The sequence below is a fragment of the Bufo gargarizans genome, chromosome 5 (genome assembly GCF_014858855.1).
Source record: "Bufo gargarizans isolate SCDJY-AF-19 chromosome 5, ASM1485885v1, whole genome shotgun sequence".
Taxonomy (NCBI): domain Eukaryota; kingdom Metazoa; phylum Chordata; class Amphibia; order Anura; family Bufonidae; genus Bufo; species Bufo gargarizans.
This window is the reverse complement of record NC_058084.1, coordinates 490,015,618-490,029,212: the sequence shown is the minus strand read 5'-3', so window position 1 is coordinate 490,029,212 and position 13,595 is coordinate 490,015,618. Positions and strand designations below refer to the sequence as shown.

General features: G+C 45.9%; 1 protein-coding gene across 1 annotated transcript in view; it reads right to left on the bottom strand.

Annotated features, from left to right (window-relative positions):
* Nucleotides 1-13,595, bottom strand: part of CPLANE1 (ciliogenesis and planar polarity effector 1) — a 68,632-nt gene that overhangs the window by 17,650 nt on the left and 37,387 nt on the right. Inside the window, 10 exon segments of the mRNA XM_044293185.1 lie at nucleotides 894-965; nucleotides 1,216-1,347; nucleotides 1,557-1,614; nucleotides 2,695-2,806; nucleotides 3,427-3,536; nucleotides 4,298-4,960; nucleotides 5,112-5,396; nucleotides 6,761-6,959; nucleotides 8,399-8,469; nucleotides 8,547-8,626. Coding sequence (XP_044149120.1) covers nucleotides 894-965; nucleotides 1,216-1,347; nucleotides 1,557-1,614; nucleotides 2,695-2,806; nucleotides 3,427-3,536; nucleotides 4,298-4,960; nucleotides 5,112-5,396; nucleotides 6,761-6,959; nucleotides 8,399-8,469; nucleotides 8,547-8,626 — 1,782 coding nt within the window.

Here is a 13,595-nt window from a genome sequence, read left to right as displayed (position 1 = left end):
CGTTTTTTTTCCTTTTTTTTTTTTTTGACATTTCTAAACTTATGTAATTTTTTTTTACATTTTTGTTTAGGCCTAATGCGCATGACCGTATTTTCAGTCCGCATCCGAACCACATTTCAGTGGGGCAGCAAAAGAGGAGGACACGACACCATGCGCTGTCCGCATCCGTATGTCTATTCCGTGGCCCCGCAAAAAAAAGATTTGTCTCATGCATCTATGACCGTATCCGTTTTGTGGCCTGCAAATAGCGGATCCGCAAAACACGGACCCCTGCCTTGTGCATGCCACCATTTTTTTGCAAACTGCAGTAGAAATGTCTTATCCTTGTCCACAAAACGGCCACAAATAGGACATGTTCTATCTTTTCTGTGGGGCTGCGGAACGGACAAACGGATGCGCACAGCACATGGTGATTGTCCACATCTTATGTGGCCCCATTGAAATGAATGGATTCACATCCGAAACCACAAAAAAAATGCAGACTGGATGCAGACCGAAAATACAGTCAAGTGCAAGAAGCCTTCTACTGGAGTTTGCAAAAAAAAATATGTCGTGCACACGGCCGGGATCTGTGTTTTACGGATCCACGATTTGCAGACTGCAAAATGGATACAGTCGTGTGAATGAGGCCTTAGTCTCACTGTGGCCTCTGTCCTGCAGTGTATTATGCCTATAGCCCTACACACATACATATAGTTATCTCGGAGACCAGCTGACCCCCCCCACCATACACGGATGGTCTGGGCCCCCCACTTATCTTATATTTATGACCGATCCAGTGTAACGACATATCAGCTTTTAGCAACACTGAGCTCAGCAGAAAAACGTTACTTAGAATATACACAGGAGGCAGAGCTTGGGCAAGCAAAGTACGGAGAAATCGGTGAGCAGACCTGGATCAGGAACAACGGCAGCTGAGGTGAAGTCTTCTGACTCCAAACATTTGTCTTTAACATTTTTGGAAGCTGTGGCAAGAGACGAAAGGAAAGAGCAAAGCGAGATCAGCGGCATCAAGACGAGAAGCCTGATTATCGGAGCATTTATGACATATCACCCCAATGTAAAGAACTGCAGGATCCCCCCTCGGCCACGGATCCCCATACTGCATGTGTCGCCAGTATATATTACATATAATGTGAATGTGGCCAAGCTGTGAGACATCCAATCTGGATGCCTTCATAGCGCCTGAACCCACGTCCCAAACCTGAGCATTACCAGAGTCAGTGTTGGTGCTTGCATCCCGAATCTCCGGCGGTCTCTTCATCGTGGAAGCTATAAAATGTAATTCTGCCATAGAAGAGATGGGAGCCTCTGGGATCTGATGCGACAACATGGATTCAAAAGAGCCTGAAATAAAGCACATGTAAATCTAAAATCACTGCCTCCATGATTTACATTTCCACGCTGCTCGCTGTGATCTGGAATGTGGTTCAGGAGTTGTGATGGACGCTTGCATGTTAAATGATGCAGTATATGTCATCTGTAGAGCGAGGGCTGTCACAAAATAATAAGTGTAAAGAGACCGCCATTGTTATATAATGGAGGGGGGCACTTACCAAATGGAATGACAAATTCATTTCCGTCTTCCAGATCCTGCTTGTCATGATGTACAATCTAAGGTCAAAAATGAAAAGAGATCTCTAAAAGTGTTATGGGGGAAGCGAAGCAACAAACAAATGGCATTTTGACTTTTTCCCCGTTACAGCGCTCACCGTATGGGGTAAATCCGTTTATATTTTAATAGTTTAGACATCTTGGGAGGCGGCAGTGCTAATGAGGTTTATTTTTTTTACTGTTTATCTTTATTTTTATTATGGGGAAAGGGGGTGATTTGAATTTTTATTTTTTTATATTTGGTGACACATTTTTTTATTTTACTTAAGGCACCTGAACATGCAATCATCAGATCGCTTTTCCTACACACTAATGTGATTTAAAACATCAATGTATGGGGAATTCAGTATATTCCCAATGCAGTACTGCCACCTGCAGGCCTACACTCGAATATTTGATAGGCCTGGCACAGACTCGCACAGGGCCCAGCCTATCACCACCAAATAACGGCTTTCCTGATCTCAGAAATGGGAAGCTGTTCGGGCCCTGTGAGCACAGTGCTCCCGAGAAAGCCGTCTCAGATGTCGTGGTCACAATTGACCGCGCCATCTGAGGGGTTAAATGTCTGTGATCTGCATGATCGCGATCACAGATATTAGCTCAGGGTATCTGCTGTGTGAAACGGAGTGGGTGCCATCTTTAAAGAGGCATGCACTGTACATATACGGCGTATGTTGTCAAGGGGGTTATCCCAAGGGTATGTCGGTCTACCCTCCTATTCACTTCTATGGGACTAATGGAGCGCTATAGAGGTAAAGAAAGTGGTGGATGGAAACTGCTGCTCCATTTAAGCTGGGGACTTGAGGAACCTGTTCTTGGAATTGCCGGGTGTCCCAGCGAATGGACCTCCAGCCATTCAGCATATATCACCCATCATGCTGCTCATGGGATAGCTTTGAAATACTCATCAGGACAAGTTTTATGCTCCAAAATGTAAACATATGTCCTCATTCACTGACAGCAAGAAGAACACAGTGAGGGGCTAAAAACACAATGTATAACAGAAAGCTGAAGGACTCCCCTTTTCACATACAGGGCAAAACCAAGATTATGGAAACCTGCTGTCGGGGAAGTGCGTACCTCAGATCGCGTGACCTCGTCCAGATTGTTAGGTGCAATGATGGAGTCTTCTCCACGGAACTTCACAGATGCCTTCTTCTCATTCTTATCCTTCAGAGTGCGCCTGTTTTTCCTAAGGGAAAAATATACCCGTCTGTAAGCGAGGGAGTAGAGCCTGTCTGGAGGACCTGACTGCGTAATGCCTCATTTCTCCTGCGGAGGCGCTGCAGGGGTATGGAACACCTACTGTCAGTGTTCCCTCACAGATTACAGCTGATCGCTGCAACTCTTTGTGGGAAGAAACTCCCCGGTATACAGTACGTAGTGGACATGTATGTATAATGTGTGCTGAATATTACAAGTGCACACGCATGAGAATATTATACATGCAACGTACATACATGTACACCTCTTATATGACTGGTTCACAATATAACTGGTACTGGAGCCAGGTGTATTGTAATTGGAGCATCATCATCATGTGCGCATCATGATGCGCACTTACCCGCTCAACTGTAATACTAGGGTCTACCTGGTGGGCACCTGCGCGGTCTGCCACCTCTGCCCCCCATAACTAAACGCTACACCCCTGTACACACTGGAGCATCTACATGTACACTGAGCTGTAAATGGCGCAGGACACCCGGATGGTAGGGCTCATATCCTGGCCTATATTTTGGGGTCTACGTGGAACGGTCATGGACCTGACAATGACTGACTTCTACCGCCACAGGTCTGAACAGTGGAGTGCACCTTTTCATACTGTCCCCCGCTTTTGCCACATCTTCAGAAGGCTGGATGTTCGTTTTCACCCTCTGGAGACTTTCTTCAGTAACGCCGGGATCCCTTCTCTGGGCTTCAATCTGAAAAAGCCAAAAAATGATATCCAAAGAGCGAATTAACTGGACTTAAATGGATTACCCAAAATGAATATGGAAGCCAAAGCCCCCCACACTCCTTCAGCACCATGTCTGCAGTAACAAATTGGATGGAGCTGAGCTGCAGTACCAGATACAACCCGTGGACAGGAGGGGCGCTGTTTCTGGAGGGAAGAAAGAAGGCCTTTTTTTCTAATTCTGGACAACCCCTTTAAGAACTGTAATAGAGCCAGGTAAGTAAAAGAAGTCCCTCGTGTAGTCACCGAAGAGCTGCAGCCCCTTCAAACAGCTAATAGGTGGGGGTGCTGGGTGTTGGACTTCAACTGATCAGATACTGGTGGCCTATCCCGAGGACAGGTCATCAGTATTAAAAACCTGGAAAACCCCTTTAACATATAACATTCTCTCTACCTGCAGTCACCACTAGAGGGAGCTCAGGAGATTACTGCAGACTGTTATACGCTGAATTCATCAATGATACAGTATGCAGTGGCTCCCCCTAGTGATGGCTGCATGAAGACAACATTTTATCATTTAATTCTATGTCTGCAGGATTTGGAGCTTGGACCACTATAAAGACATATATAGAAATTATAGAAATTAATCAGAATACATGAAGTTACTTTCTCCTGATGACAGACATTGGGGATGACGTGGTCAGCAGACCAGCACTAGTGTAAACGTCTATGTCCTGCTTCCCGCCTCTTTTGTGTATACCTGTCATGTGATGCAGTTATATCACTTACCTGTACTTGCTGAGGTAAGTTGGTTTTTAGCAATGTCATCTTTGCTAGTGGCGAGGACGTGCACGGGTCAGAAAAGTCTTTAGAGAGATGCAGTAAGGCTGGCGCTCTGGGGCCGAGGTCCTGAACGGGTGGGATATAGAGCACGGGATCTGAGCGCAGGTGGAGCAGAGGCATTCCCGTCTGGATCTGGTCACTTCCAAGAAGCCTGACTTGTGGTTGCTGGTGACTATGATGTCTCGGGGGTCCTCTACTCACAAGCTCTGCCCACTTTTGGCTTTTCTGTTTTCTGCTGGGATCACTGGCACCTGTAGGCTGGGTTAGATGAATGGGGGCGGGCATCCTCTGGGAAAAGCTCTGTGGTGCCCATGCTTCTCTGAGTGGGGGATGAACGGGGGTGGGCATCCTCTGGGAAGAGCTCTGTGGTGCCCATGCTTCTCTGAGGGGGGGTCTGAGTGGTAAGCACTGGGGCTCTGGCTGCAGTTTTAGCAGTGGAAATCCATTTTGGTTGGTTGTTGCTGGAAGTCTGATGAGAGTTGTTGTGTGCTGTGGTCCTGATGGAAGGGTTATTAAGGGCAGGCCTTGATGAGGGACTGTTATTAATAATCCCATCCTCGCTGGGATCTTCTGTTCCTGGTGAGCAGGAATGCTGAGCTCTGGAAGTCTCTGTGAAGGAAACAGAAAGACAATGAGAAGTCGGGACCCGTCACTAGGCAGCTGGGTGGGCACAGATTAGCACTGACAATACAAATCCTAAGATCATCTTGTATTGTGACCCCCCCCCCCCCCCACACACCACTATAACAGAAGACGATACCTGCACATCCTTCATGCTCCTCTGCCCGTCCTTGGCCCCTTCCTCAGCAGCAGTGTCTGCGCTCCCTGTCTGCACTACCTCCGCCTCCAGCGGTGTGTCCGCCACAGGTGCTGCTGCTGTATTTGCTGGTAGGACTGGATTAATGACCTGCCGATCACTCGTAGGGTTCACTGTCGGATTCCTTCCGATTAGGGAGGTTTGCTCCAAGACGTGCTGCAGCGCTGGCATGGCCGCGAACGACGAGCCCACCACTTGCATCAGACTCATGAAGTTAATTTGCTGGAGCTAGGAAGGAAACAGATCAGACGCAGAGTCATTACAGTCCACACTGCGGACCCTCAGCAATCCCTACATATGAGGAGCCCCTCGAAGGTGACATAAGACGGAAATAGCTGCTATGCTCATGTGGACACTGAGGAGGACGTGGAACCTGCAGGAACGTTGCAGATCCTTCACTGCACCGGTCACCAGCGGTCAAACATTTATGAACTTTACTGCTGGGAAGCTTCATGCAAAATCTTAAGTAAGTTATATGTTCACAAGGTGGAAATACACAAAAATCCGACCTGTATTTTTTGTGGATTATGGAGCAGAAATCTGAGGCCGACCACTGGATTTCTCCTGCGGGTCCAGACACAAATTAGCCCTTATTCAATGCCACATCCAGGTGCGGGTTTTAAATCCACATGGAAAAAATCTGCAGCCGTATGAACAGCAGTGCAGATTCACATGGCGCAGATTTGAGCACAGAATATATGCCATGTGAACATACCCTTAGGCCTCATGCACACGACCGTATCCGTTTTGCTGTCTGTAGAACACGGATACCGCCGGTGTGCATCCTGCATTTTCCCATTCTGCACGTCCGTCCGTCCCATTAGGGCTGAAAACAATTAATCGATTGAATCGATGTAATCAAGGCAAAAAAAATTGGCACATGCGGGGGCTGATCTGGGGGAGTGGGGGACATGGTGGATGGCATGGAGGCACTGGGGAAGGCAGACGACATGGCAATCTGGATGGAGGGGCTGATGGCAGTGCCATCATGGGGACAACTGGGGGACATGGCATAGAGGGGCTGCTGCTGATCTGATGGCACTGGGGGACATGGTGGATGGCATAGGAGGCACTGGGGAAGGGGGACATCATGGCAATCTGGATGGCATGGAGAGGTTGATGGCAGTGCCATCATGGGGGCACTAGGGGACATGGCATGGGGGGGCTGCTGATCTGATGACACTGGGGGAGTGGGGGACATGGTGGATGGCATAGGAGGCATTGGGAAAGGGGGACATTTTTATAAAGCAATACATTATTTTAAGAAGGCTTTTCTTATTAGATTGCTCAATTAATCATAAAAAATTATTGATAGAATACTCGATTACTTAAATAATCGTTTACTGCAGCCCTACCCCCCATGTTACAAATGTCTATTCTGGTTCACAAAACGGGCAAGCATAAGACATGTTCTATCTTTTTTGCGAAACAGACATACGGACAAGGATAGCGCAAGGCGTGCTGTCCGCATTTTTTGCAGCCTCACTGAAATGAATGGGTCCGCATCCGATCCACAAAAAAATTCGGATCAGATGCAAACCAAAAATACAGTTGTGTGCATGAGGACCTAATAAGAAATCTGACAACTTTACCTGTAGGAGCTTGAACATTTCATCTTGAAGAAGTTGTCTGACGGCTTCGGAGCTGTGGACGGATGGAGGATTTTGGTTTCCATCGGGATTGGCAGGTTCTGACCTATTTGCGGCAGGAGGCGGGAGGGAAGGCGCTGCGCTGGAGACAGACTGGGGGGTCAGAGAACTGCATCCAGCAGAAACTAGGGGCTCACTAAGTCTGGAAGCCGAAAAAAAAATGTAAAATTAAAAAACATTTCAAAAAAAATATTTAGGGTAAAAATACCCCTCCTCCGCAGCTATAAACGGCGTCCGGTGACTTTACCTGTCTACTGCATGTGCGGTCATGTGTGTATACAGACTGCGGCACGCTACATGTAGGTCATACACCAGCAGATCTCACTCCTGCTGTCCCTGCTACTTCAGTCAATGACTGTTTGCTTTTTTTTATCTCCAGAGCAACCAATCCGACTCTGGATGCTCCGCCTGCTCCTGCCCCCTTACTGTGCGCGCTGAAAAGCCAAACTGTGTACGTCTTAAAGGGACACTACACCTAGAGAAAAAAACAGCCCTCTGTTTGCAGAAAGGCCTGCAAGTCTGGAGGGACATGCTATTTAGCTCACAGAAAGCATATTCTAACTCTCAAAGACTCTGATTAACATGGGAAATCCAGCCAAAAATGTTAAAGGTGTAACAATGATTTCCTAAAAAAAATAAGAGGTGGAAGCAACCTGCCGAGAGCTCTGTATCTTCAGGTCTGGTCGCCCCTGCTTGGAGAGATTCATATACTTTCTAGAAGACATCCACACACCGCTCACTGGAGAGCAGATCACAACCAAAGGGGGCACAAAGCTCAGCGGACAGCTTCTTCCCCTTCATTTTCGTGATCGGCTCAGCACCCAAACCCCCCTGATCTAAACTTTTGACATGTTAAAACTTTGATGTGACAATAGATACATATTTAAAGGGGTATTCCGGTTAAAGGTTACCCTCGAAATCAATGGAGTGGCTGGTTGATCATGTACACATTCTTATGATCGTTGGGGGTCCCAGTGGTCGGATGTTCATCGATCTAATAATTATTCCCTGACCTGTGGATTGGGGACAACTTCTTCTAATAAGATTAGCCTTTTAAGTCTTAAATAAAACAACTCTTCCAGCTGCCACTAGGGGGAGGTCACTGCATCCTGTCTTATGATTGAGCTCAACAGATGCTCTATGCAGTGAGCTCCCCCTAGTGGGGGCTGCTGGTAGACAGAATTTTATATGTAACTCATTGTCTATGTGAAGGATAACAAGGCATTTGGAGTTCTGTATCAGAAAAACAGAGCTCAGGCCCCTTAAGGGAATTATTCACACATATAGGTAAGATTTTCCTGCCCTAAACCGCCTCCAAAAACCACTGACTACCCCAAGCCACCCAACCACGGAGCGCTTTGACCATCTCCTCAATTAGAAAACCCTGTTTATGACGTATGATATCGCTTTTGGTGTGGGAGTACCCTACAGAGTCTCTCCCACGCCCGCTCTGAGATTTCTGCTACCCGAAGCCACTAAGTTACGCAATGCCGAAACCGCCATACAGTTCTGGATCTCGGGGAGGACAAAGTTCACAGCCCAAGGAGGAAATACCGCTGGAATAATCGGTGCTGCACTCACTGCGACTCTTCAGTTCTTTCCGGGACGATCGGTTCCTCTGGATCTTGACGTCTGGACTCACAGGACAAGTTCTGTAGAGAAGAGCACGTCTAGTGAAGAAAGTGAATTGGTTACACTGACAGTCAGTGACTCGGGGTCTGGGGCTCACCTCCCCCTCGTGTACTGCACGGCGGATACTGACTGCGATTTTCACGCTTCTTTGTGTTTCGGGTTCATCTTCTTGGTCGTCTTACAAACAAAACAAAAAAAAAAAAAAAGATTTGTTTTTTAAGATTATTACATATTTCTTTTTATAACACTTAGAGGACCCTGAGATTCTCCATTTTTGTGTTTTAGTTTTTCACTCCCCGTCTTCCCATAGTCCTAACTTTTTTTATTTTTCTGTTCACATAGCCTTATGAGGGCTTATTTTTTTTGCTGGACAAGTTGTACTTTCAAATGGCGCCATTTACAGTTGCATACCATGTAGTGGGAAGCGGGGGAAAAAATTCCAAATGGGGTAGAATTGTTTTTATTTATTTTTTTACACCGTACACTATGCGATAAAAAAGACCTGTTATCTTCATTCTCCAGGTCAATACGGTTACAACGATACCACACTGTATAATTTTTCTTGCGTTTTAATACTGACATTTTTTTTTAAACCTTTGAGAAAAAAATAAATGTATCACCATATTCTGACCCCCATAACTTTTTTGTAGCTATGTGTACGTGAGTGAGGGCTCATTTTTTGCGGGGCGATCTGTACTTTTCAAAGTGTGTGCGAGTTTTTGATCACTTTTTATAAAAAGGGGAGTTGAAGCGGAGAAGTTGAAGGAACAAAAAATGGCAAATTGGCAGTTTGTTTGTTTTTTGTTACGCCATTTGCCGCATTTACGCAAATTCAGCTTCCAGACTGCTCTGATGCCGTGGTCACGTTTGACCACGGCATCTAAAAGGGAAAATGAATGCGATGAGCCTCATAGCAGAAACCCGGTGGCTTTGAAGCCCACTGCACGTGCGAGCGGTCGCTATGCTTAGAGAACGGACTTCTGCCGTACATGTACAGCGGTGGTCCTCAAGGGTTTAATCATATCATTTTTATTAATTTTATAAACATACAAAGACCCCTTGTTGGTAACACAAAAGGAAGAAGTAGAGAAAAATACAAAGGCGAAAAAAACAATTCCGCCAACTCGCCCTCCTTCCTTCCCAAGAACAGCATTCCCACCGATCCCACAGACGGGCACAAACCCTGAACCACCATTCTCACATGCCGCCGTGAATGGAGACCTGGAGCCGTCACCAAAGGGCCCCATATGGAGTCTTTTTTTTTTCTGCCCTCTTTTATGATAGACATCTTCTCTAATCTGACTGCCTCATTCATGCAGGCAATAATCTCTTCTTTTGTGGGGACACTAGGTTTAATCCAATATTTGGCTATTTATTTTCTGGCCCGGTAAAGCAATCTACAGACACCTAGATGTATGCTATCATTTAGCAAAAACCCTAAAATGCAAACTATGGGCTCAGCAGGAAGTCGTGTCATAAAGCAGAAAAATAATGTCTAAGACCGCCAGCCAAAAGGACCCCAGAGCAGAGCACTGGAGAGGGTGACCATCAGAGATATGCCAAACTCCTATATGGGAAAACAACAAGAACCTCCCCCCATTGTGCATCTGTAAAGGGACCCACATCTCGTGACCAGTTACCCTGCCCTTACAATGGATAATGCTCATGATAAAATTGAAGAGGACCTCTCCCCTCCCCTGACATGCCTGTTTTAAGAGCTTCATGCAGTCCCAATGTAATAACAATTCTGGAGCATCTATTCTTAGGCCCCTTTCACACGAGCGAGTATTCCGCGCGGATACGATGCGTGAGGTGAACGCATTGCACCCGCACTGAATCCGGACCCATTCATTTCTATGGGGCTGCTCACATGAGCGGTGATTTTCACGCATCACTTGTGCGTTGCGTGAAAATCGCAGCATGCTCCTCTTTGTGTGTTTTTCACGCAACGCAGGGCCCATAGAAGTGAATGGGGTTGCGTGAAAATTGCAAGCATCCGCAAGCAAGTGCGGATGCGGTGCGATTTTCACGCACGGTTGCTAGGAGACGATCAGGATGGAGACCCGATCATTATTATTTTCCCTTATAACATGGTTATAAGGGAAAATAATAGCATTCTGAATACAGAATGCATAGTAAAATAGCGCTGGAGGGGTTAAAAATAAACAAACAATAATTGAACTCACCTTAATCCACTTGCTCGCGCAGCCTGGCATCTCCTTCTGTCTTGATCTTAGCTTTGTGTAGCAACAAGGACCTTTGGTGACGTCACAGTCATCACATGATCCATCACATGATCTTTTACCATGGTGATGGATCATGTGATGACCGGAGTGATGTCACCACAGGTCCTGTTGCTACACAAAGCTAAGATGAAGACAGAAGGAGATGCCGGGCTGCGCGAGCAAGTGGACTAAGGTGAGTTAAATTATTATTTTATTTTTTTAACCCCTCCAGCGCTATTTTACTATGCATTCTGTATTCAGAATGCTATTATTTTCCCTTATAACCATGTTATAAGGGAAAATAATACAATCTACAGAACACCGATCCCAAGCCCGAACTTCTGTGAAGAAGTTCGGGTTTGGGTATCAAACACGCGCGATTTTTCTCACGCGAGTGCAAAACGCATTACAATGTTTTGCACTCGCGCAGAAAAATCGCAGGTGTTCCCGCAACGCACCCGCACATTTTCCTGCAACGCCCGTGTGAAAGTGGCCTTATAGCTCTATGTTGTGTCCTTCCTTTATTATTCCTACTAGAGATTATGAATGAATTGCCAGCAGTCCGCAGTAAGGGTACAGAGGGGTGGTAACAAGTTGGGGGTGTGTCCCTGCACAGACTGAAAATGGCAGCACTGATTGGACAGAGTCAGACTATGCAGGTACACCCTCCCAACTTGTTACCTCCCCTCTGTGCACTTACTGCAGACTGCTAGCAATTCATTCATAACGTCTAGTAGAAATAATAAAGGAAGGACACAACATAGAGACATAAGAATAGATGCTCCAGAATTGTTATTACATGGGGAATGCATGGAGCTATTAAACGAGGCATGTCAGGGGAGGGGAGGGGTCCTCTTTAAAGCAAAAAATATATTTAAAAAAAGTCCCTCCCCTAGACATGACCTGCTCTCATAGAAGGGATGAATGAATGGTGAGAACTAACGTTGTAAAACTCGGATTTCAGTTGGTCAGAACTTTTCAGGCCACTTGGGTATAATTGAGACAACCAGTAAATGCCTTTCTTCTCCCAAACATGAAATCCAGCTAACCCTTTTAGTTCTGGTAATTTATGATTGTTAAAAGGGTGTCAGAGCAGTTCACCCAGAAAGTTTAGCAAGATCCTTCAGTTTTTTCCAAACTTTAAAGAAAAGGAGTATACTAGGGGTATTGTCAGGGCCCAATACCAATATGTAATCCTCACATATTTCTAGGTGTCTAGTCCCCACTTCCCGCCATCATTAGGCGGTGGTATGGAACGGGCAGGGTCACGCCCCAAGACCAAATCCTAAGTTGTCTCTTAAAAGTTTTTTTTTCCAGTTTTATGTAACTAAAGTTAAACTGAAAAAATGTAAAGAATTAATTAAACTGAAAAAATATTTTTGGGCAGATTAAATAAAAAATGTCCCCAGTTTTCTGAAGTCAAAAAGTCTTGTGTGGGTTTGTGACTTTTTCAACACCACTGTTTCCACAAGTGGTGTTTCGCCGCTGCCTTCGACACTTTCCCAAAAAGGGACTAGCGGCCCTGCCCCATTTCTCATCTTTTAACCTCCATTACAAATTTTGTAACGCCGCCGATCTATGATAAATCTGCGCCTTTGTCTTTCAATTGCTTACTGATTTCAAGATCTCTGCCTGCTGTGTGAATGAGCATGCTCTAGTTTCCATTCAGATGCAGTAATCCTGTCCATAGCTCGTCCTTCTCTCAGCTGAAAAGTGGATACAATTGTATCCAGTGTAGACAATGCTCTGTGAGCTAAACAGCCCGGACTCCAGACTGATACATTGTAACAAACTAGCAGTTGTATCCAGTCTAGACAATGCTCTGTGAGCTAAACAGCCCGGACTCCAGACTGATACATTGTAACAAACTAGCAGAGATGTATCCAGTCTAGACAATGCTCTGTGAGCTAAACAGCCTGGGCTCCAGGCTGATACATTGTAACAAACTAGCACAGTTGTATCCAGTCTAGACAATGCTCTGTGAGCTAAACAGCCCGGACTCCAGACTGATACATTGTAACAAACTAGCACAGTTGTATCCAGTATAGACAATGCTCTTTGAGCTAAACAGCCCGGACTCCAGACTGATACATTGTAACAAACTAGCACAGTTGTATCCAGTATAGACAATGCTCTTTGAGCTAAACAGCCCGGACTCCAGACTGATACATTGTAACAAACTAGCACAGTTGTATCAAGTCTAGACAATGCTCTGTGAGCTAAACAGTCTGGACTCCAGACTGATACATTGTAACAAACTAGCACAGTTGTATCCAGTCTAGACAATGCTCTGTGAGCTAAACAGCCCGGACTTCAGACTGAAACATTGTAACAAACTAGCACAGTTGTATCCAGTCTAGACAATGCTCTGTGAGCTAAACAGCCCGGACTCCAGACTGATACATTGTAACAAACCAGCAGGGAGACATGTACAGCAGCTGCTGCTGGGCTTAGCATGCTCTGGCCGAGCGTGCATGTTGGGGAAATAAGTGGCAGTCAGACTACTCTGGCTTATATCCCAAAGCAACAAAGGATCAGGCAAACAGAAATCTAAAATGCCTGATCCCTCTTTCTGCCTACAGGGACCATACAAATAAATTCATCGGCTCATCCTTATGAAGTCAGCAGGTCCAGCCAACTTATCTTCTGAGTGTGGCCATCATTAGGTCTCATTCACAAGGTGCGGTATCAGGTGGTCGCATCCTCTGTCTAGATGACCACAGCAGTCAGCAGTAAAGGGGCTTCACACAATCTGCACTACCAGGACTGGGGCCTATCCTCACCAAGGACAGACAGCAGCGCAATTCCATAATGTTAGGGGGGAAAAAAGCCACCGTCACTGGCAGCAAAAAGATTACTAACGTACAGGGAAATAATGCACAACCGCCTCATGTGAATGAGCCCTTAGTCTCTGTGTGAAA